The following is a 24,211-nucleotide window of genomic DNA, read 5'->3' on the forward strand; positions in this document are numbered from 1 at the left end:
CCACGACTCAGTAGATAAGCTCAAAGGGCTTGCCCAGGGTCACACAGCTATTAAGTATAAGGCTTGAAATGGGCTGATAATTAAGATGAGTGCTAGCTAACACAGGGGTCTGTTATGTAGCTGATCTCATCTGAACCTCATAATTATCCTTGGAGGAGGTGCTGCTATTATTATCCCATGTGACTTATGAGAAAACTGGCAGAAAAAAGTAAGCAACTTCCCTAGGATCACACTGCTAGCAGGTAACTGAGGCAGAATTACAGCTCGAGTCTGGTTTCCTCTGCAGTGTGCCACTTATTTTCCACATTAGTTCTCTCATGATCATAGAAGCAGGAGAGCTAGGATTTGAACCTATTCCAGTGTACTTTCTGTTCCATCTTCCTTGACTTTGGTCTGCATCTCATAGCTAAGTTTTTATTGTGGGGAAGAATTAAAAAAGTAAAAGAAAGAAAGGGAGAGATAGGAAAGAAATAAAGGATACTTTGCTAATTATTCTTTGTGGTCGAGTATGAAAGCATCCCCTTTGTGAGACAAATATGTATCTAAACTGTGGAGGGATTATCAGAGAAAGAATTGGAGATCAATATCATTAACAATTCTTGCAAAAAGTTTTTCAGTACTAACAAAAAGATTATACCAACATGTCTACAAATTTATTCACTATAACTAAGTTGGATTTATGTCAAGGTTGGTTCAACATTAGGAAGATAGTATAATCACATGAAAACAAAACCCACCAAGACCACATGTTAACAAATGCAGAAAAAGCTTTTGGCAAAATATAATATTTATGATAAAAATCTGTAGACATAAGAAAGACCATTTTTTAAACATGAGAAAAAGTACACATTTGAAATCAAAAGCTTACATTACTTATTATTTAAAAAAATTCACTAGAAACTTTTCCAATAAATAACAGGAATAAAACAGTGTTAACATTTTTCTAGAAATGTTAGTGGGGAAAATAATAAAGACATTAATACCATCAAAGAAAAAGTAAAATTATTCACTGTTTGCCAAATGGAGTGATTGTTTACTCAGAAGGTCCCACAAAACTAGCACACTAATTGAGATTAGTAGCTTTAGGTAAGAAGCTAAATCCATTTTTGCTTTTTATCCATTTTATTAACATTAATTTAGAATTGAAGTAAACTTAGGGACCATAATTTTTAACTCCTTTTTTTCCTTTTTCTTTTTTTAAATTTTCAATAATATTTTATTTTTTCCAAATATATGTAAAGATAGTTTTCAACATTTGGTGTTCCAAATTTTTTCCCACTCTTCCTTATTTCTCCCCTCCCCAACACAGCAAACTATCCAATATATGTAGGTAAAATATATTCAGTTTTTTAAAACGTTATTTCTGTATTTGTCATGTTGTGCAAAAAGAATCAGACCAAAAGGGAAAACACCATGAGAAAGAAAAAAAGAAAAACAAACAAAAAAAAGCGGAATTGCTTTAAATCACCTTATTGTTGAAAAGAACCAAGTCTATCATAATTGATCCTTTCTTATGACCTCTTTGGGATCTAGTAATGAGACTTCTGGATCAAAGGGTATGCACAGTTTTATAGCCCTTTGGGCATAGTTCCAAATTGCTGTCCAAAATGGTTGGATTGCAAAACAAAAACAAAAATGTTTCTCTAGAGCTATAACAAAAACCAAGAGAAATTGATGGATAAACCCCTTTTAAAATAACTTTGAAATAAATTAAATATGTGGGAGACCTGCTGCTGAGACTCAAGATTTGTATAAATACAATTACAAAGCAATTTTTATTGGGATGAAGGAGCATTTAAATAACTGAAGCTTCAATTAAACTGCAACAATATAATAAGAATCACGATATGGTTAAGCATTGGAAATCAAAGGGATGCCCATCACTTGGGGAATGACTAAATAAGCTGTGATATATGACAGTAATGGAATATTATTGTGCTGTATAAAAAATGACAAGTAGAGTGGATTGTAGAAAAACCTGGAAATTCTTAGCTGAACTTCTGCATTGTGAAATGAGCAGAACCAGGAGAACATTGGACACAATAACAGCAATATTATTCAATGAAGAACTTTGAAGAACTTTGCTATTTTCAGCAATACAATGATCCAAGATATCCCAAAGAAGAAATGAAGCATGCCATTTGCATTCAGAGAAAGAACTGATATTAACCAAGTACAAATAGAAGCATATTATTTTTCCCTTTCTTTCATTTTTTTCTTTTATTTGAATTTTCTTGTACAAAATGGCTAATGTGGAACTGTTTCACATAATCACACAAGTATAACCTATATCTGATTACTCATCATCTCAGGGAAGAGGGAGAGAGGAAATAAGGGGTAGAATTTGGAACTCAAAACTAAGTAAAAATTCAAACAAATAATTAAATAGCCCAGAAATGAAAAGGTAGGGAGACAGAATCTTACCTTAGCTGACTCTGCAGTCTTTTTCTTACAGCCACTTTCTAGAAGAACAATTGCCTCACATTCCTTTATTTTTTGCAGTCATCTGCTTTCCAAAATTAAAAAAAAAATTATTTCACATTTAAAAGAGACATTATAACATGTATAATAAACAGTGTTCCTGAAAAAAAAAGTCATCATACTGTCTAAAATTACTTACAGATTTAGTCCTGTACTAATTAAGTTACCAAGCAGTTCCTGCATAGTTAGGGATTGGGACTGGGCATGTGATTGCAGTGTTAAAGGGAATTCCCTGATGAGGAAGCTAACTGAGGGACAGTTCTTCCTTTTCTTTTCTCTTTTTTTCCTTTTTTCTTTTTGCAACTGATTGTCCTTATTGCTCTGAGCACAGAGAGATTAAGTGATTTTCCCAGTATTATGCAGTCAGTATATTTCAGGCAGAACTTGAATCCGTGACATGTTACTTGTGAGGCCGATTCTCTGCCACCGACCATATCCATCCAATTCTAATTTCTCTCCTGTGCTACAATCTTGGATCACCAACTGTTCCTTGGAATTTTCAAAGTGGATGTTCCACAGGCATCTCAAATTCAGCATATCTAAAACAGAACTCTTTATATTTCTCCAACACCTTCTTTTCTGTTCTGTTTTCTTCCTTGTTAATGTTGACAGCACCATTATCCTTCCAAATTAACCCGGCCAAAACTTTAGTGTTACTCTTGACTCGACTCAATTATTCCACAAATCCCGTGTCTTGCCAAGCTTTGTCATCCCTACTATAATGACATCTCTCCTGTATATCTCTCTTGTCAGTCATGCAGCAACTCCCTTGGGACACCCTCCATCATCTCAGACTTTTTTTCCCCTCAATTTTTTTCTATAGTCATCTTTTCAAAGAAGACACAAACCCAAAATGGGAAAAACATGAAAAAAATATGGAAAATAAAAAATAATATGCTTTGAACTGCATTTAGATTTCTCCATTTTTTTCTCTTGAGGCAGATAGCATTTTTTTTATCATGAATTCTTTGGAATTGTTTCGGATCATTGTATTACTAAGAATGGTTAAATCATTCAGAGTTGCTCATCATGTAGTGTTGCTCTTACCGTTTACAATGTTCTCCTGGTTTTTCTGCTTACCTCATTTTGCATCAGTTCATCTAAGTCCTTTAAGGTTTTTCTGAAATCATCCTGCTCATATTTTATAGAGCAATAATATTCCATTACCTTCATATACCACAACTTATTCGGCCATTCTCCAGTTGATGGCATATCCTTAACTTTCAATTCTTTGCCACCTCTGTTATAAATATTTTGTGCAAATAGGTACTTTACTCTTTTTTTTTTTTTCAGCTTTATACCACTTTGGGCAGAGTTCCAAATTTCTCTCCAGAAAGATTGAATCATTCCCAACTCCCTCAATTATGCAATAGTGTCAATTTTCTGTATCTCTTCCAACATTTTTTTCCCCTTTTCTGTCATAATAACCAATCTGATAGGTATGAGGTGGTATCTCAGAGTTGTTTTAATTTATATTTATCTAATCATTAGTGACTTAGACTTTTTTTTCATAGAAGTATAGATAGCTTTGATTTTATCATCTGAAAACTGCCTGTTCATATCCTTTAACCACTTATCAGAGGATGATATGTATTATAAATTTGACTCAGTTTTCTACATGTTTGAGAAATAAGACCTTTATCAAAGATACTTTCTGTAAGAATTGTTTTCTGACTTTCTGCTTTCCTTCTAATCTTGGTTGCATTTATTTTAATTTAATATGATCAAAATTGTTCATTTTATATCTAGTTCTGTATTTGATCAAAAATTCTTCCCTTCTCCATAGATCTGACAGCTAAACTATTCCTTGTTCTTCTGATTTGCTTATTGTATCATCCTTTGTTTGTCATATACTCATTTTGATTATATCTTGGTGTACAGTATGAGATGTTGGTCTATACCTAATTTCTACCATACTGGTTTCCTAGCAATTTTGGTTTTCAAAATTGGGATCTTTGGATTTATTGAACAATAAATTACTATGATTATTTACTACTGAGTTTTGTTAATAGTTAATATATTTCACTGATCTACCACTCTTATTTCTTAGCCAGTACCAGATAGTTTTGATATTTACTGAGTTACTGGCTGCCCTTTTAGCATCTTCAATTCAGCATCTGTCTCTCTTCCTGCTTGCTTGATTCTGATAGGGATATCAAAAAAGGTCCCAGACTCTTCCTCCCTCCACATCATCCCCCACACCTAATCAGTCTGTCTCCACATCTTTCAGATCTGTTTTCTTTCTCCTTAGATGACCATGTCCCTAATTATGTCTTCCCTGAACTATTACATGAACATGCTAACTGGATTTGTAGTCTCTTCCCTTGCCAATCCATTTTTTGTGTTTTGGCTGTCAGAGGGATAGTCCTAAAACGCCATTTTGACCCTGCCACTTTCCAGCTCATTTAGACTTTCTGTTACCTCCAGGATCTACTTCTGTCTCTAGCAGCCTGGCTAGAGCTGCTGCAGACCATTATATCTCTCTGTCTCTTGGCCTTTGTATAGATGGTCCTCTGTGGCCTTTGCTTCTCCCCTCTGCCACGTAGAGGCCCCAGCATCTTTCAGAGTTGGCGACGGTTGCTTGAGAGCAAAGTTCTCGAGGAGCAGCCCCTTGGTCTCCCTCCAGTTGCTCCCACTTCCCTGGACATGACCCGACACTTGGGTGTGTTGGGTGCATTCTGTGTGGAAGCTCCCTGGGGGCAGGAGCTGCCCGATTGGTTTTGGCACAGTCCCCGGCTTGGGGTCAGCAAATGCTTGTTGACTGGCTCCTCTTCTTTTTGACATCTACATGACCTTGACAAGAGACAAGATGGTCTTTAAGGTTTCTTTCAGCTTTGAATTCTATAATCTTCTAGTTAGTGTGGCCTTTGCTTTTCTCTCCTGTTCTTCCAGGAAGGAAAATACAAATAACCTCAAGTGTAATTCTCCTTAATTCATATGTTAGACTTAGAGCAAAACATCATTGTTTTTGAAAGAACCACCACTAGGAAGTGTCAGTCTTCATTCCAGCAGGATTAAGTCCCTCATGACCAGTTGTGTGCTAGACCTGGGGCAGATCCAAAAGGTGAAGACTTGACCTTAGGAAACTGATGGTCCATTGAGGGATTCAGCCTTCTCACAAAAAGTTAATATGAAGCAACTCAAGAGAATTGGGGGGAAGCTCTCCTTCCTGGGTGGGGGAGGCCTCCTAAAGCTAAGCTTTGAAGGAAGCTAAGGATTCAAAAAAGTGGCAGTGAGGGAGAACGCAGGTGGGGTGCACACCCCAGGTCAGAGGGAGTCGAACATTCTGTAGAGGGAGCAGTGGGCAAGGCCGCAGTGTAGACAGTGTGAAGGGATGTGGTATGTGAAGGGCCTGGAAATGTAGCGCACAGCTGGATGGTGAAGGATACTGAGTGTTCCAGAGACAGCAAGTGCTAGGGGAGACCTGGCTTTAGAAGCCTCAGTCCAGCAACTGCCTGAAAGGTGGATGGGAACAAGGGGAGTCCAGTGGGTCAAGGAGGCCGGTTATCACGCTGTTTGAGGAGACCAGCACCCACCTTCTGTCACTGAGCCAGGCTCAGCAGGAGGCATTTCTGGGTCTGTTGGTTCTAGCAACTGCTGAGTGCCGTGACTTCTAGGATTCCAATTTCTTATCATTGGCAGCACCAGCTACTTTCAGTTGGGGTTTCTTCCTTTGCCAGTTTAATGGGTGTGAAGGTTGAGAGCTCAGAATTGTTTAAATTTGCATTTTTCAGACTGATTCACAGCATTGTTTACATGTTTGAGAACAGATAGCATTTCTCTGAAAACTGGCCCTTTATCTGTTGGAAAAAGTCTTTTAGTCTTATTAATTTGTATTAATTCTCTGTGTTTTAAATGTCAGACTTTTGTGTAAGGGTCTCTTTTGTTAGCTTATCTTATTCTAGCTGTATGGTTTTTTCTGTACAAAAAATTTTTAAAAATTGTATATGGTGAAAATTGTCTGCTTTTATCTTTTGAATTTTCCTCTTTCCTTTTTCTGGTTATAAATTCTTCCCACTCAGTACCTTTTTCCATTCTGTTCTAATTGTTTAAAAATACTTTGCCCTTTTATAACTTATCCAGCAATTTTAGAACTTATTATGGTATATGATATAAGATTCTGAAACATCCTTTTCAGATGTCAAATGTCTACCCACTCCCCACACAATAGTAGTATTACTTGGATCTTTGAGAAAATAAATAGACAAAAAGCCACTGTGGATTCTGTATAACACATTTAAATGAATATAATACAGCAACATTTACATATTTTGAAAAATAGAAATATGACTAAATATACTCAGGTTATAGATGATAGACTTGCTTTCTTAGAGATTCCTGAATCCCTTAATAGTCCGAAGTGGCCTAAAATTGTGAACTACACTTTTGTTCACAAACTATGTTGGGCTGAGTCATTCTCTTCTTACTGATTTTGTAGAAAGTGTAAACTTCCGGCCTGAGATATGTCATCAAGATAGGAAGTTATCACATGACTTCCTTAGTTATGAAAGCTTACCTAGGGAATTTCATAAGAAGTGAGATTTCAGGAAAAGCAATGCATTGTGTTTCACATAATTATTTTTCATTTTTACCATCCTAAATTTTTTTTAGTAATTTTTTTCCCCTCCTACCAATAGCTGATAGGTCTAAAAAGACTTAAAATTTTTTAAGGGATAAAAGCAAGGTGACAATTTCAGATATTTTTTAAAATATTCACTTATTTAGTATTTTATTTTTCCCTAGTTATATGTAAAAACAATATTTGCTTTTAAAACTTTTGACCTTCATATTCTCTCCCTTCTGAACCCACCTCATTGAGAAGGCTAGTAGCTCAATATAGTACATGTATAGTCTTGCAAAATATTTCCATAATTGTCATGTTGTGAAAGAAAACATAGATGAAAATAAAAATCCCTCAAGAAAAATAAAATGTAAAGAAGTATGCCTTAATCTGTGTTCACGTTGGAATACACGGGAGAGCTGCTGGAATACACGGGAGCCATCTGACAGTGGCTGCCGGAGATCCAAACCAGAATGGATCTCCTCTCATGAGAGGGTACAAGGAGACTGAGAAGCAGCTGCTGTTCTCTGACCTCTCTGACTGAGGGGCCGTTACATGGTCTGACCTCTTTCCTTTTCCCTTCTGCCTCCAATTTATCTTGTTCCCAATCTGCAACACCTGTGTCAGCAAAGGCTGCCTTGCTAGGCTCTTGGAGAATTGACCTGTCCCTTAACAATTCCCCGTTTTTTGTTTTTTTTTTTTTTGCTGTTATTTTCCTCCCACATCATGATCCGTACACTGAGGAATGCAAGCAGCACTCTCACCTCTGGATGGTTGTAACAGGTATTGATCTTGTGAAATATCATGGAGGCAAACATGGAGGAGAAGAGGAGCGTAGTTAGTACAGGCATTTAAGTCTCTCATCAGTCTCCTGGCTTGGCCCTTTAATGTATATTGGCCCATTTAATTACCCCGACTAAAAATGTCTTACCAGGGCTCTTCTTCCTTAACTCTGGAAGGATCCCTCTTACGAACAGCTCTGGTTCTTCTTGTAATTCTTATCTTCTACCCCACATTCAGGTGCCATATGTTAAAAGACACGGGAGAGCTGCTGAAATACACAGGAGCCACTTGACAGTGGTTGCTGGAGATCCAAACCAGAATGGATCTCCTCTTGTGAGAGGATGATACAAGGAGACTGAGAGGCAGTTGCTATTCTCTGACCTCTCTGACTGAGAGGCCGTTACGTAGTCTGACCTCTCTCCTCTTCCTTCTGCCTCCAATTTATCTTGTTCCCAATTTGCAACACCTGTGTCAGCAAAGGCTGCTTTGTAACTCCTTCAAGATATTCTGAACCCCAGCTGTGGAGGCTCTCGGATAATTGACCCGTTCCTTAACATGTTCTGACACCATCAGTTTTCTCCCTGGGGATGGAGAGCATTTTTCACCATAAGTCCTTCAGAGCTGTGTTGGATCATTGTATTGCTGAGAATAGCTAAGTTATTCATAGCTGATCATCTTACAGTATTGCTGTTACTTTGTATATAGTACATTTCACTTTGCATCATCTCATGGAAGTATTTGCAGGTTTTTCTGAGAACATCCTGCTCATCCTTTCTTTCTTTCTTTTTTTTTTTTCCTCCATAGTATTTTATTTTTCCAAATACATGTAGTGATAGTTTTTGATATCATAAGAATTGTGTTCCAAATTTTTTCTCCTTTCCCACTCCAACCTTCCCTCTCCCCAATATATCAAGCAACCTGATATAAGTTATGCATGTATAATCCTTTTAAAGATATTTCCATATTTGTCAAAGTAAAAGGGAAAAAGTCATGAGAAAGAAAAATAAAAACAAATGACAACAAAACAGTGAAAATACTATGCTTCTGTTCACCTTCAGTCTCCACAGTCTCTGGATGTGGGAAACATTTTCCATCACAAGCCTATTGGAATTGTCTTGAATCATTGTATTGCTGAGAAGAGTTTAGTCTTTCCTTGTTGATCATTACATGATCTTACTGTGTTCTGCTGGTACTGTTCACTTCATTCAGCATCAGTTCATATAAAATTTTCCAGGCTTTTCTGACATCAGCCTGCTCATCATTTTTTACAGAACAATAATATTCCAGTACATTCATATACCATAACTTATTCAGCTGTTTCCCCAATTGAGGGGCATCCATTCAATTTCCAATTCTTTGCCATTACAAAAAGCTACTCATACTTTCTTATAGCACAATAGTATTCTATCATTATCACATACTAATTTATTCAGCCATTCCCCAATTGATGAACATCCCCTCAATTTTCAATTCTTTATCCTCAAAAAAGAGCTGCTATAAATGTGTGTATAGGTCTTTTCCCTTTTTGCTTTGAATCTCTTTTGGGATATAGACCTAGTAGTAGTATTGCAAGGTCAAAGGGTATGCATGACTTTATAGCCCTTTGGGCATAATTCCAAGTGCACTAAAGGATGGTTGAATTATTGTACAATTCCACCAATAGTTCATTAATGTCTCATTTTTTCTATATGCCCTTCAACATTTATTTTCCTTTTCTGTCCCATTTGTCAAATCTAATAGATATGAGATAATACTTCAGAGTTATTATAATTTGCATTTCTCCAATTAAAATTGAGTTAAAGCATTTTAAAAAATCAATAGCTTTGATTACTTCATCTGAAAACTATTCATGTCTTTTGAAAATTTATTAATTGGGTTTTTTATGGATTTGACTCAGTTCTTTATCTATTAGAGAAATGAGGCCTTTATCAGAGAAACTTGCTTCAGAAATTTTGTTCAGAAATTTGTTAATTGTATTTCCCCCCTCATTTTATTCTACTCTCTCTCCTTTCATCCAGTTCCTCCTCAAGTGTCCTCCCTTCCATTACTCCTCTCCCCGTCCCCCTTGTCCCCTTCCCCTCCAACTTCCGGTAGGGTAAGATAGATTTCTATACCTATTGATTCTGTACGTTATTTCTTCTTTGAGCCAATTTGGATGAGAGAGTAAGGTTCACTCACTGTCTCTTACCTCTCTCCTCTCTTCCCCTCCACTATAAACGGTTTTTCTTGCCTTTTAAAATTTGAGATAATTAATCCCATTCTATCTATTCCTTTTCCTTTCTCCTAGTATATTTCTCTCTCATCCTTTAATTTAATTTTTTAGATATCATCCCTTCACATTCAATTTATACCTGTGCCCTCTGTCTATATATCCCTTCTAACAGAAAAAGACTTAAATTTAAATGACAAAAAAGTAAGTTAATTTGATGCCTTGACTTTCTTTAATTAATCTGCTTGATGTTATTGGCTTATTATAATTCAAATCAGCAAATTTTAGTCCTGAAAGAAAACACAGATCATAAGAAATCAATTTTTTTATTCCATTTTTTTAGTATTCATGGGTAATTTTTTTAAGACTTGTATTTTCTTTCTGTTGCCCATTATAAAGGAGCAATGAAGAGGGAAGATGGATTGCCATAAAGCTCATCTTATAGGGAAAATCTTATAGAAGAATATTGGAAAATGTTTTGACTGTTTCTTAATGGAATGATTTGTAGGCTTTGCCCAATAATAATTCAATAGTGAGGAAACAAACCAATGTGCCTCCAGCATATTGGTTATATAATTGATATTAAATGAGGTCTGTGCAATGTTATTAGTTTTAACCTAACTCTCCTTTAAAAAATTGTAAATATTAGGTTTTTTTATCCTCTGTATGAAAGTATCAGAATAGATTTTTCTTTGTAACATGATAAATGTAGAAATATGTTTAGAAGAATTGCACATGTTTAACTTATCTTGGATTACTTGCTGCCTAGAGAGACAGGAGGTAGGGAGGGAGAGAGAAGAATTTGGAACACAAGGTTTTAAAAAAAAACAAGGGTGAATGTTGAAATTCTCTTTGTATTTTGAAAAAAAAAACTATTACAAAAAATTAAAAATTAAAGCAAAAAAGTGTCAAAATATTATATGAGTTTAGCTGCTTATTTTAAGAGGACATTTACTTTAAAGTACATTTAGCTTTAAAATTTGTTTTTGTACAAAAATATCTTCAAAACATTCACAATGTAAAAATCATTATCAGCCATATCTTTAATTCAGATTAATTTTAAAGTTGCCAGGAAGGTTTCCTTCCCTTATTCAATGATCTTTTGTTTAGGGACAACTGATACTCAATAATCTCATTTTTTTTTTCTTACTTTGTTTTCCTTTTGTGTGTTACTCTTGCAGAACGTTATCGGGTGGTACCGATTCAGGAGGAACACGCAGCAGCAGATGTCCTACAGAGAACAGATCCTCCATAAACAGCTGACACACATTCTTGGAGCACCTGATCTAGTCTTCCTCCTCATCAGCTTCATCTCCACTGCAAATAATTCCACTCATGCTTTAGAATACGTACTTTTTAGACCAAATCGAAGGTAAAGAGGAAGATTTTTCCTCCCAGTTAATTTTGCCTCATGTTGACATTCATTGTGAGATTGTGTACTGTTGTTCCTTTTAAAGCATAAAATTCAAGAAAAGCTTTGATTATTTTAGACATTCTAATATTTAAATAGGTTGATATTGTTCCTGTGACAAATTGTGAAAATTTGGGCGATTAAACATTAGATTTTTTTTTTTACTGTCAAGTTCAGATTTTGAAAAAACAATTATTTTTAAAAACAGGTAGAAATCATGTCTGTTGTATTACCATTAGTAAGAATATATCTTATTGCTGTGATTGACTCTTGTTATAATAATCTGGTTAGCAATTGAAAGCATGGATTTAGGAAACAGTATTCCAAAGTGGATCTACTTTATGATAGGGTTTTACCTGATTAACTTGTTAAAGCAAAACTACTTTAATATTTTAAGGATCTCTGATTTCACTGGTATTGATATTTCTTCCTGTACAGAAAACCAGTTGTTTTAGTATTTCCTCCACCTCTCTGACAATTTTGCAGATTCATTTAAGAGCTACTGTCATCACTCTGTGGCTGCCCTAATAATGAGCCTATCCAGATTTGCTGGTTTTCAGGTGACACACCAGTCTCTTTCAGCTTAGTGGAAAATCTAGTAAGGATTGGACTCTGATGGTATAGCTCTAGAGAATCCAGAATAATCTCCATCCATTTAAGAGGACTTAAATCTTATTTTTGCCTTCACTAAATATAATAAGGCAGTTTTGCCATTGAGCGAAACAATCACAAGATTTCTCTGTCCTCAGGAAATCTACGTGTGATAAAATAAATCTACATTGTCCAGTGAAATGGTTATATTGAAATGAAATAATATTTATAAAGAACTTTGTAAGCTTTAATGTAGTCTCTCAATAACAGTTGTTATTATCAAATAGCTATTTGTAAGAGTATATCAGCTAGATGAAGCCTTCATTTAACATTGTACATTGAGCATTTTTCTGATTGTTGTGGTGTTACAGAGAAAATATATAGTTTTCACCTGCAAGGAGCTTACAATTCATATCTGATTTACCTTTAATTCATTTGTGATCTCATTATCATTAGCTAGGTTACTCTTTACAGTTATAAAACTGTATTGTTTCTATTTTCTTCATCTTGTGCATCTCCTTTATCCTTGTCAAATCCTCTGTGAGAGAAACCCAAGTAGACTGCGAACATCTTTGTTAATCTCCCTTCCTTCCATTATCAAGACTGGCCCTTCTCCTTTTAAATCATATTTCTCTCTAATGATAGCTACTATAGCTCAGTTCTTCCTTGATAATAGGATTCAGAACACTTATGTATATACAGTGTCTTTCTTCACTGCCTTTTGAGTGACCCACAACTCTACATTCTTGGGTGACTATTGTTAACTTTACTCCCAGCTATATAGCATCACTGGAAAAATGCTGATGTCCAAAATACTCCATTTCAAGTTTATTTAAAACCCTGTATAGTTTCCCAAAGCAGCCCCTTCATTTCTAGGTCCATTCATCGTTTATGAGTAAACAGATAATGATAGAGATATAGAACCCATCTCTATACTGTGTCTGTCCAGCTATATCATTGGACAATAAACATTCTTCTTCTACTGGTTTTTCCGCATATGAGTACTCTTTGAAATGATAGATCTCACTATGGGGATCACAGGGTGGGAAGTCTCACGAGTTCCTAGGACTTTGTGTCTTTCTGTCGCTGTTGTCAGCAACTAGGGTAGCTCTAGGACTGTTCTATAGGCAATGTCATCTCTCACTGAAATGTCCTTGACATGATCCAGTTTTGTCGGATCCTTTGCCAAAATTTCTGCAAACTTTATTTTTCTTCTTCTTTTCAGTCTTATGAAATCATATTGTTCAAAATATCCCATCATAATGTTAAATAAATGCATCTGTGGTCTGAGCTGTTCTCTTTGGCTAACATAATTTGTGCATGATCCCTTTTATTTTGCAATTTATATCACTTTAGGAAATGATGATAGTTTGTCACTGTCTTTTATCCATTTCCCATTTGGCAGTATCAGCAGCTCTTTAAAATGTCAGGTTAGGATTCCCTTAATTGTATTCTTTCAGCTCATTTTAATTTTTCTAATTTGGTATTGATTTTAGTCTTTCCTCCAACAAATAGCTGTCCAGCTGTATACAGAAAACTAATCTGGAAATGACTTATTGTTATTCAGTCATTTCCTGTTTGTTAATATGTTACTTTGCTTTTTTTTGTGCAATTATTTGGTGTTTACCAGGTCCAATATCATCTAGTTCTTTTTTTTTTTTGAAGAGAACATTTTTGATCTTTAATGCAAGGTTCCTATATTATCTGTATTGACCCCTTTCATTTCCTAATACTTTTTGGCCATCGTACCCTATACTTTGCTTCCTACTCTTTGCTTTGAATTTACCAAGAATTTAAGTGATTTTGAAGAGTCTTTTTGGGCTCTTCACAGAATTTCTTTGCCTCCTAATTCTCAACAATAGATGTTGGTTCATAAGATGCCATTTTTTTTGTGATGATCTTTTTGCTCATACTGATTTTACATACTAAGTGTCCAGTGAAATGTTGAATATAATTTATTTGTGATATATATTACACTAAATTTGACCCCTTTCTTATTTCTTTATCCAAAGAGAACCTATGATCTGTAACTTCAGCTTTCATTTATCTTAAAAATATGTATGTATTTTACTGAATTACTTTTGAACATAACAATCACTTTCCAGTTCTAACCACATAGTACCTTCTCTTAAAAACAGTTAAACAAAATCATCTTATGTAGTGATAACAACTGACAGAACATGTAATATTTGGAACTAATAGTTTTTTTTAATTCAACTTAATTTTTTTCATTTTCAAATTGAATATCAAATAAAATGGACATTTTCATATATAAAGTAGAACAGAAAAAGAGGATTGTATATAAAACTGCAGATCTCTATTATGTATAACTTGTTTTTCTTTTTAAATATAATAAATTCAACCTATAGCTTTCAAAGCTTCTTGCTTCTTTGTGTTTCTTTCTGGCCTTCCTTCTCTTTTCTGCATTTTTTAAAGACACCTTGGTGACCCTTCTTTTTTCCTTTCCCTTCCTTCCTTCCTTCTTCCTTCACTCTCTCCTTTCTTTCCTCCCTTCTTCTTTCCTTCCTCTCTACCTCTCTGCCTTTCTTCCTTTCTTCATTCTTTTCTTCCTTCCCCCTCCCTCCCTCCCTTCCTCCCTTCTTTCTTCCCTCTCTTCCTTTCTTCCTTTCTTCATTCTTTTCTTCCTTCCTCCTTCCTCCCTCCCTTCCTTCCTCCCTTCTTTCCTCTCTCTCTCTTTCTCCTTTTTCCTCCCTCCCTCCCTTTTTTCCTCCCTTCCTTCTTTCTTTCTTCTTCATGCCCTCCATCTCTTCCTCCCTCCCTCCCTTCATCTTTTCCTTCCTCCCTCCCTCCATTTCTTCCTTCCTTTCCTTTCTTCTTTCCTCTCATCCTCTATCTCTTCCTTCTTTCCTTTCTTCCTCACTCCCTTCATGCCCTCCCTCCCTTTTTGCTGCCCTTTCGCTTTCTGTCTTTATTCTCTTATTCAATCCCTCCCATCTTCATTGGAAAAGTCCTTAACAAATATTCATAGTCAAGCCAAAGATTCCCTGTGAGTAGTTTTATTTTTATTCTACATCTTGAGTTCATCCCTTCTCTATCAAGAGAAGGGTGGATGGGAATCATGGCTACTGAATTAAAACTTTCTCATAGGAGAAGAAATGTGTCAATTATCCCCTGAAAGCATCATTTGTGTGTCTGCTCCTGTTGTCTTCCTTAATGTTGTCCTTAATGTTGTCCTTGTCGGTACAGCTCCCCGGTTCTGCTTTCTTCCTTATGCATCAATTTGAACACGTCCTTCTGGGTACCTCTGCATTCTTTACAATTCATCATTTCTTATCTTGTAATCACATTATATTATATTTGTATACACAGTGTATTCAGCCATTCCTTAGGCAAGGGACTTATATATTCTTTCCAACTTTTTTGTTGCTACCAAAAATGTTGCTTTGAATATTTTGGTGTAGATGGGACCTTTCTGTAATTGACTTCCTTGGGTATATGCTCACTTATAAGGTCACTAAGTCAAAGGATCAAATTAATTCATTTCACTTAATTTCAAGATTTTTTTCCCCTAGTTTCATTTATAGCAAAAATGTCAGGATCGATAAGATTTAGTTCTTCTTGTAGTAGCTATGTGTATTCTCTAATCCGTGGACAAGGAGCTTATGTTTAAAGGACCAAGAACAAATTTAAGGTTTTAGAGCAGGTATCTTTACCCTGGGGCCCATAAACTAATATTTTGATAACTTCATTTCAATGTAATGGGTTTCCTTTTTCATTTTATGTATTTTATTTTATGCATTTTAAAACACGACTGTGAGAAGGGCTCCATGACACAAAAAAATGTTCACCTACATTGTAGGTGGTTGCAAAACTGTAATTTGAGTATCCCTTTGCCTTCTTTTCCAGCACTATGCCACTGTTATTGGCAATAATTCAGGGGAGTTATTCAGGATTAAAACTGTTTTATATTTTACTTTGTTTCATGGATTACTCAGGACAGAGTCCCTTAGTAACGATTACTTCTTGATGCTCAGGCCAGTCATTGTAGGGCAGGTGTTTTAAGTTGTGGAGATCAGACTTTGAAAACTTTGCAGCACAGTGCAACTTCCTAGAACTTACTTTCTACTAGCACGGCCTTTGAGAGCCAAGATTAGGCCATGAGAAGGAATTGGAGTTGGGTTTTGTTTGTTTGTTTTTTAGAAGATTTCTCTAAGAAAAGGAAAAAAGCAAAAGGCTGATTGTATTGCCTGAAAAGGTGGATGAGTGGGGAACCCTTCCCTTAGATCTCTCTTTCAAGTCTCTCACATAATCCAAGAATAAAACTTGGCTTGCCAAAACTCAAGCTCAGAGAACAAGCTGAGTCTTTAATAAACCACCTTTTAAAAATTTCCCTGCAGGTATAATCAAAGGGTATCACTTGCTATCCCCAATCTGGGCAACACCAGCCAGCAAGAGTACAAAGTTTCTTCAGTGCCAAACACTTCCCAGAGTTACGCCAAAGTTATTAAGGAGCACGGGTAAGTCAAAGCCAGAGGAAGAGCTTTTCCTCACAACTCATTGAGAAATGGGACATAAACATCGGGTTTCATTACAATTTAGGAACATTCTTTTTCACCAGCAATTAAGACAGTTCTCTGGCTCACCATGATTTATACAATTTCAATAATCTCATATTGAAATTATAGTTTATCTTTACCAACATTCATATTATTTTCAACAAAATTATTTGAAAACTCTATAAAGCAGATGGGTAGAATGATCATAGAATAGAATGTTCTCTAAAACAATTGGAAGATTTTAATATTTTTCAGTTTTTATCCCAAAATCCATCATTTCACCCCCCCGCCCCCTTTATCAATGGATTCAGTAGCTCTATTGTTTTGCCTGGATGGTCATTTTAAGGTCCCTGCCTTTGGCAGTGATGGTTAAAGATCCCACTAGCACAACAGCTTTCTAACTAACAGTATTTTTTTTTTTCCCCTTTGCATCTATCCTAGTACTGACTTTTTCGATAAGGATGGAGTAATGAAGGACATCAGGGCTATTTATCAGGTGTATAATGCGCTTCAAGAAAAAGTTCAGGTAACTCATAATTGTTTTAAAATGAGTTCACTTTTGTGGTTGGTTTCACTTCAGCTTGAATTTTATTTTATTTTTTTATTATAGCTTTTTATTTACAAGATATATGCATGGGTAATTTTTCAGCATTGACAATTGCAAAACCTTTTGTTCCAATTTTTCCTTTTCCTTCCCCCACCTCCTTCCCCAGATGGCAGGTTGACCAATAGATGTTAAATATGTTAAAGTATATGTTAAATGTAATATATGTATACATGTCCAAACAGTTATTTTTCAGCTCGAATTTTAAACAGTCCATTGCTGTAGAAGAATGCTCTTTTATTTTGAATTCCAGGGGGCAGAGAGAAAGTAGAATCAACAATAATTTTTGAAAATACCAACATGTTAACTTTCAATGCTTGCTTCTTATAATAGAGTCACAGTATATAAGCAACAAAAGCAAGCCCCTCCTACTCCTCATCCTGTGTGAAGTTAAATTAGTTTTATGTCAATTTGTCATGCTTACTGGATAGACATTTCAAAATCTTCCTTTCCCATTCCTAAGTGAATTTTACTTGTGTGAGAAGTTTATTTCTAGCCTCAGTTTCCTAATCTGTAAACAGAAGAGATTGGCTCTAGCTGGCTTCTGCAGTTCCTTCCAGTCCTAATTCTGTGACCCTGTAATTCTACTACTCTCCCCAACCTGAGTATGCTTTGAATAACAATGATAAAATCTGGAGCTGAGGTGCTGTCTGCTCAGTAGTGACATTTTAGATGGAGGCTGGAGAATCATTGCTTCCTGTTAGCTCCTCAGCAGCCACCAGAAATGCAACGAGGATGTAAAAGGCAGATTTCCCACTTACCAGTGGGCTGCATCCCGAGAGTTTGTTTGTAATTTGGTTGTCAGGAATTTAAACTTCCTTTCCCATGGATAGCTATAAATGGTGGTGACATTTTCCAGCAAGTGGACAAAAGTTTATTGAACTCTTTATAGCTAAAGTTATGAGTCACTGTGAAAAGAAGAACCAAAGGAAGGTTCCATAATAGCAGATGGATAGAGAGAGACAGAGAAGAATCCTGGTTAGGAGAGTGACTCACCTCCCTGTGGTCCTGCCCTCCCGGGGGCTTAGAGCATTGCTTAGTTCCTCTTCCCTTCCCTCGCTCCCACATGGTTCCCTGGAGACAGGGCTGAAGTCATGGTGTTTGTATCGTAGTGTCATTCTCTCTCTGTGTGTAAGAGGAAGGCATAGTGAAGCCAACAGCAATTTGTCCCAAGTCTTCAGTGAAATGTGCATCCCTTTCTGCCCTTAATTTGAGATTGCCCTTGTCCTTTTCGCAAAGTAGGATGCTGGGAAATGGGATTTGGTTACTCTGGAACACTAAACATTTAATGCTGAATTTTTTTAATGGGTGAAGTTGTATAGAGCCTAATTTCAAATTGTTCTTCATCCAGTTTTATGTCATCTTTTTAACATTACACTTTCCATAAATATTGACTAATTTATTTTGATCATTTTGGAATATTAAGTGAAATTTGTAACCATTTTGTTATTAATTTTAGAGATTTTAATGTGTAACACTTGGTAGGCTAACCTTAAGAAGTTTCCTTTAATAATTGTTTCTTTCCTATTCATTGTGTAAGGGAAAAAAGATACACCTGATTAATCAAGTGACTTAGAATCAATCTGCTCATTATTTAATAAATTAAGAGAGTATTACCACTTCCATGATGTGCCACTTGGCAGCTATGTTCCACATCTGTCCCTGGGCCTCGGAAGGTTCCTGTGTGTTCACCTTTGTGGTTGAGGCTGTTCACGGGGAGCTCTTTGGTGTCTGAGGCCTAATTGTTCTTGCTTTACTTTTCCCTCCTAGGCAGTGTGTATAGATGTAGAGAAAAGCGAGCGAATGGTTGAATCTTTTCAGGCAGAAGTGAACAAATTAAAAAAACAAATCACTCAGAGGAAAAATGAAAAGGAGCAAGAAATAAGTAAGTTTTTTTTTCCCCCGAGTTAACTTGAGCTTACCAAAAAAGCGTTGTTGTGGCCCTTCAGTTTTAAAAGCACATTGTCAAGCAATGAGTGTAGGGACAAACCTCTACAATGGATGGATGGGAAGGATAGGAAGGATCTTTTCTTTCCTCCGAGTCTTTATTTTGAATCTTTTAGATGAGGGGAAAACAAACTAATAAATGAAAACAAAATATTAATACACAAAGTGATTGGTCTAGGTTTGAGTTCTGTAGGACACACTCAAGATGGTTTGGGATTTCATTCTTTGTCTCCAAGGAACATCTGCTGTGTTGAGGGCCCTAAGGAGGGAGGATATGGGGGAGACAGCACGGTTCTCACTCACCATCATCAGGCTTACACTCTACTTGGAGATGTAACTGAGAGAAGCTGGGCTAGGAAAGTGGGATGAGTGAGGAGAGGTTTAAGATTGGGGGAAATGGCTATTGGTCACCCTGAAGGAGGGGGGGAACTCCTGCTGCCAGGGCCAAGTCATCTCTTCATTGCCCCCAAATTCAACATGTAGTTGGCTAGATCTGGAGTAGAAGGTATGACCTATGGGAAATGCTGGAGAGGATTGTCAATTGGGGACTTCACTAAACGTGTTGCTTTCCCCTGAATGGCCTCCCCATTTCTCAGTGTCCTCCACATACAAGATCTGTGTGTACTCCCTTTCAGCCATACTCAAGAAAGCTTAAGTTTTTGTCTCAGGCTTACCCATAAACCCCATAATTTGGAACCATCCAGTTCCCTTCTTTGATCATCATCACCTGCTTTTTCTCTCCCCCTTTCTCTTGATAGAACCTAAATCCTTCTTCATCTTTCCTGCAGCCTCCAGCACTCCCTATTCACTCAGTACCGCCCCCCCCCTCCACTTTCCTGCTTCACAGCCCAAATGTGCCTTGTACTCTGTGTTTGATGCCCTCGCCCCCTTGTTTCCCTGCAGACCAGGCTCGCCCATGCCTTTTGTCTTTTCCACATTGCTGGTGGAAGTCACCAAATGGGCTGGTTTTCCTAAATTCATGCTGTTCAATCTTAATCTGTCCTCTTCAGGTCTGCTTTAAGCTTTCTTGTATTTTTAAAAACTGTTTTTATTGATGTCTTCTCTCTTCTCTTTTTTCACATCATCATAGTTATCCTTAGTCTCCCTCCTCTTTCCCTTTCCAGAGAATCATTTCATAAACAGAAAAGAAAAAGAAGAAGAAAAAGCATGTATGAAGACTCAGTACATTGGGAAAGGCACGTGCCAGGAGCAGCGCCCGGGACCTCCTGGAACAGGAGGGAACCTTGGGATGGGGGATGGGCTCCCACCTATGTGCACTCAGGGCCTCCTGGCTGTTGGTCATTTCACTACATTCACTTTTTTACATTATTATAGTGACTGTGTACATTGTGTTCTTGGTTCTGCTGGCTCGAGTCTGCATCCATTCGCATCAGTCTTGCCAGGCTTTTTTTTATGCTGTTACCACAGCCTCTCACGCTCCCTAGAACATTTTCATCTTGTTCTTTATTGAAAATGTTGAACTTCTGTGTTGTATGAGTCCTCATTTCCTTTGATTTGTGCCCTCTATCTCTCCTTTCCTCTAGTCCTGGCCCTGCTCCTTGGGAAGACAGAGTACTGCTGGGACTCTGCCCTGCCCTCCCATCTCCTCTGGGAGCTTGTCCCTTCTAGCCTGCCTCCTCCTGTCTTCCTTCATTTCTCTCTGCCCATTGGCCGCTTTCCCACTGCCTGCAGTGTTTGCCTCCTATATTATTACCCTGCTTTTTTCTGTGATTTCCCTGCCAGATTCCTCCTGGACAGTTTTCCTCCTTCATTCTGCCACTCCCCCCTCCTCCCTTCCCCCTTTACCTTTGTGCAATCTGATTTCCAGCCCTGCCCCCTCGTGAAACCACTTTTCCCCAAAGCGAACAGTGGTCTCTTACCTGCTAATCTATCGGCTCTTCTCATTTCTCAACCTCCTTGTAAAAGAATTAGATTTAGATATTGTGCCCATTGCCAAATGCTCTCCCTATCTTTGGCTTTCATGGCACTGCTCTGTCCTGGTTCTGCCCCCACCTCTCTGACTGCTTCTCCTTAGTTCCCTTTGCTCATCACCCTCCTTCCACTCCCTTACTGTGACTTCACTCCTGCCTCCCCAACCCGCCCGAGCCCTCTTTCCTCTTGAAATCCTTTTCCCTGGGGATCTTATCTGTTCTTATGGGTCAAATGTCATTTCTACTCAGATAGAATCTAAATCTGTGTAAGCAGCCCTAGTTTATTGCCTCTTCAAATGTCCATGTGGCTGGCTGGTCAGCATTTAAAACAACATCAAGGACAGGACTCTGTAGTTATCCCAAAGCTGCCCTCTCGCCAGACTTTCCTGTTCTTTCAGGGTCTTCATCTTGATGACACCTTTGACCATTCCCTTGTACCCCATGGCTAATTACTTGCCAGGCCATTCTGCCCTGGGGCTGTTGAGGGTAGGGGGCTGTAGGAGTATTGCTTGTTCAGACTGCGGACTCGGGGGCCTTCTGCGTTCTGGTTCTCTCTTTAATGTGCTGTGCCCTTCCCTCTGGTTAGATAGAGCACACTCTTCCGTCTCAGATTTGCAACCCCCGGGTGTCGGTAACAGACCGAGTCCACAAGTGTTTATTAAGGACCTGCCATGTGCCTGGCCCTGTGCTCAGCATGGAGGATACAGAGGAGGGCAAAGGTCCATCCCTGCTTTCATGGAGTGCACAGTCTGGTTGAAGGAACAACATGCAGGAAGCATCTTGCTAGAGTAGGGCGGAGGCAGTCAGCCAAGAGGAAGCCCTGCATTAAGCAGATTGGGAAGGGCCTCTTTAAGGAGATGCTGGGAGGCAGAGCCAGCAGAGAGGGAGCTCCAGGCAGTGAGAAGGCCTCCAGTCTGCAGATGAGGAGCAGTCCTGGGGCTGATGTCCCTACATCCCATTTCGGGAGGAGGCAGCTCATGAAGGGGCTTTGAGTGGCAGAGAATTTCATGCCTGATCCTGAATTTGTGGGTGGAGGGAGGTGGTTTGACCTGAACCTTAGGAAAATGAAATCCGGCAGCTTAGCAGAGGGTTATTGGTGTGGGGGGAGAGCATTAGGTGATCCGTAGGACTGTGTCAGGGAAGAGGGACAGAGGGAGATGTTAGGAAGGTAGAATGGATAGGAGTGAAAGAGGGGGTTTAAAGATGACCCCTAGGGACTTGGAGGGGACTTGACATTCGGGAAAAGAGTGGGTCAGGGGTTAGGGGAAGAGTTCAGCTTTGAACATATTGAGGGTGAGATGTACAAAAGGCAGTTGGAAGTGCAAGGTTGGGCCTTGGCAGAAAGGTTGGGACCAGACAGGAGAGGGATGACAGTGGAATCCATAGGAGCTGATGAGGTGCCTGGGTGAGCTCCTACAGAGGGCCCTGATCACGGCCTTATTTACTAAAGACACGAAGGCTGTCTGATTAGTGGATGAAACAGTAACTATCACAGCACTTCTACTTGAGCCTTACATTATAGGAAGGAAGTTCCAATCCACCACGAATTGCTAGTTAGCCAAGGGCACTGCAGGTTAGCTAATACCGTTTACCGTGGCTGCCCGTGGGCCTTTTTAATGCATGGGGATGCAAGCCAGCATGAGCCGTGCAATGTGACAACATGCTTCCTGTTTGCTCCTAGGGTTGCAGCAGGCCCTGTTAAACAGGCACTTGTCTGCAGAGACTTCGGAGCCGGGGTTCAGTGTGCGGCTGCCATATTCGGGCTTTGAGGTGGAAGGCAGAGCCCTCACAGATGCCGAACCCTCTGACCCTCCCCCTCCTTACTCAGACTTTAACCCCGCCTGTCAAGAGAGCACTTTGGGCCATTCTCTCCTGGAGAGCGGTGCCTTCATGCCCCGACCCCAAGCTGTGGGCTCTTCCAGTTTTGTTTCCACAAATGCAGGATTGAAGTATTCTGGAAATGGAGCGGCCCTGCCTCTGTCCCAAAGAGCGGCAGGAGACACTGGGGATGACTCGGAAGACAGCGATTACGGCCCCGTGGGGCCCTCTCCCAGCGAATACTCACACACACGGGGCTCCCGGCCGCCCACACATCCTGATGGAGACTCCAGGAACACTCAGACCTCTCAGATATGATGGGACAGACAGATTCTCACTGTAGCGCTGGTTTCCTTAACTGTTGTCGAAAGTCTTTCGGGGGACTTAATTTCAGAGGCAAAAAAACTGCTTTGCAGAAATGGAGACTCCTTGAGGAGGCTTCTTGTGCACAGAAGGCGCGCATAGACTTGCCCTAGATGACTTTACCTGCCTTGTGATACAGTTTGCAAGTTTCATAATGGAATCATTAGGATAATCAAGTTGTACTAATACTGATGAGATCCATGGTCAATTAGGCAAAGTGAAATTTATAGAAACCTTTTAGTTTTGGTTGCCGTATTTTCATTAAAATAAATTGGGAATTGGAGACTAAGCACAATTAGTCTATAAATGTCCTATAAAAATCAAAAACTTACCTCTTGCACTATCATGCCTTGAAATTTAGTTTTCGAAAGGGAAGCAGGTTCAGCAGTAGCCTTCAAAAAAACTTTCTACGATGAGCCAAATCATTCTTTGCCAGAAAAGAAATTTTGATAATTCTCAGAAGCCTGATTGGAACACATCGGATGTACCTTCTCCCAGCTGCATGCCCTTTTGAGGTCAAAAGGGAAGGGTTTTGTTTCAACTTTTTTACTAGCCTGATGTGTGTATCACTTAAAATGGTTGCCTTTTTATGTAGGAATATTAATTCCCAGTAAACAATCACCCACGGAAGTAGGTCCTAGAGTTCTTGGTGTGCTGGGTTGGTGCTCCGGGGACGAGGCCGCTCACGATCCTTGGCCTGAAGATGGCGGGCACACGAGTACAAGGGAAGAGCCTTGGGCATCTTACCTGGGTTTTATAATGAACAGATTCCAAATGTGATTTTTTTTTCAAAGATTATGTATAAAGGAGGTAATTGATTCATGCCTTCAGATGAAATTATCAATGTAGTTTTATGTAAGGACTATAGGAGAAGGGTCTATAATGGAACCGGATCTGTTTGATTATCTTGGTGATTAAAGATTTGTTTGACATTTGAAGAATAGTACTTATAAGGGGTAAAAGTTGCCATTTGGAGACTAAGTGGTGTGTGTGTG

The 24,211-nt window shown here is 38.4% G+C and overlaps 1 protein-coding gene across 3 annotated transcripts in view; it reads left to right on the top strand.

The window, feature by feature from the left end:
* ABRAXAS2 (abraxas 2, BRISC complex subunit) overlaps window positions 1-24,197 on the top strand; it is a 38,047-nt gene extending 13,850 nt beyond the window's left edge. For 2 of the 3 annotated variants that reach the window (XM_051982675.1, XM_051982677.1), the window contains exons 5-10: window positions 11,216-11,406; window positions 16,395-16,514; window positions 16,995-17,079; window positions 18,928-19,042; window positions 20,229-20,300; window positions 22,717-24,197. In XM_051982675.1, coding sequence (XP_051838635.1) covers window positions 11,216-11,406; window positions 16,395-16,514; window positions 16,995-17,079; window positions 18,928-19,042; window positions 20,229-20,300; window positions 22,717-23,171 — 1,038 coding nt within the window. In that variant the 3' untranslated portion in view covers window positions 23,172-24,197. The remainder of the gene's footprint in view (window positions 1-11,215; window positions 11,407-16,394; window positions 16,515-16,994; window positions 17,080-18,927; window positions 19,043-20,228; window positions 20,301-22,716) is intronic. The other variant, XM_051982676.1, reaches the window with a different exon arrangement.
* Window positions 24,198-24,211: the final 14 nt, after the last annotated feature.

The sequence above is a fragment of the Antechinus flavipes genome, chromosome 2 (assembly GCF_016432865.1).
Source record: "Antechinus flavipes isolate AdamAnt ecotype Samford, QLD, Australia chromosome 2, AdamAnt_v2, whole genome shotgun sequence".
NCBI classification, from domain to species: domain Eukaryota; kingdom Metazoa; phylum Chordata; class Mammalia; order Dasyuromorphia; family Dasyuridae; genus Antechinus; species Antechinus flavipes.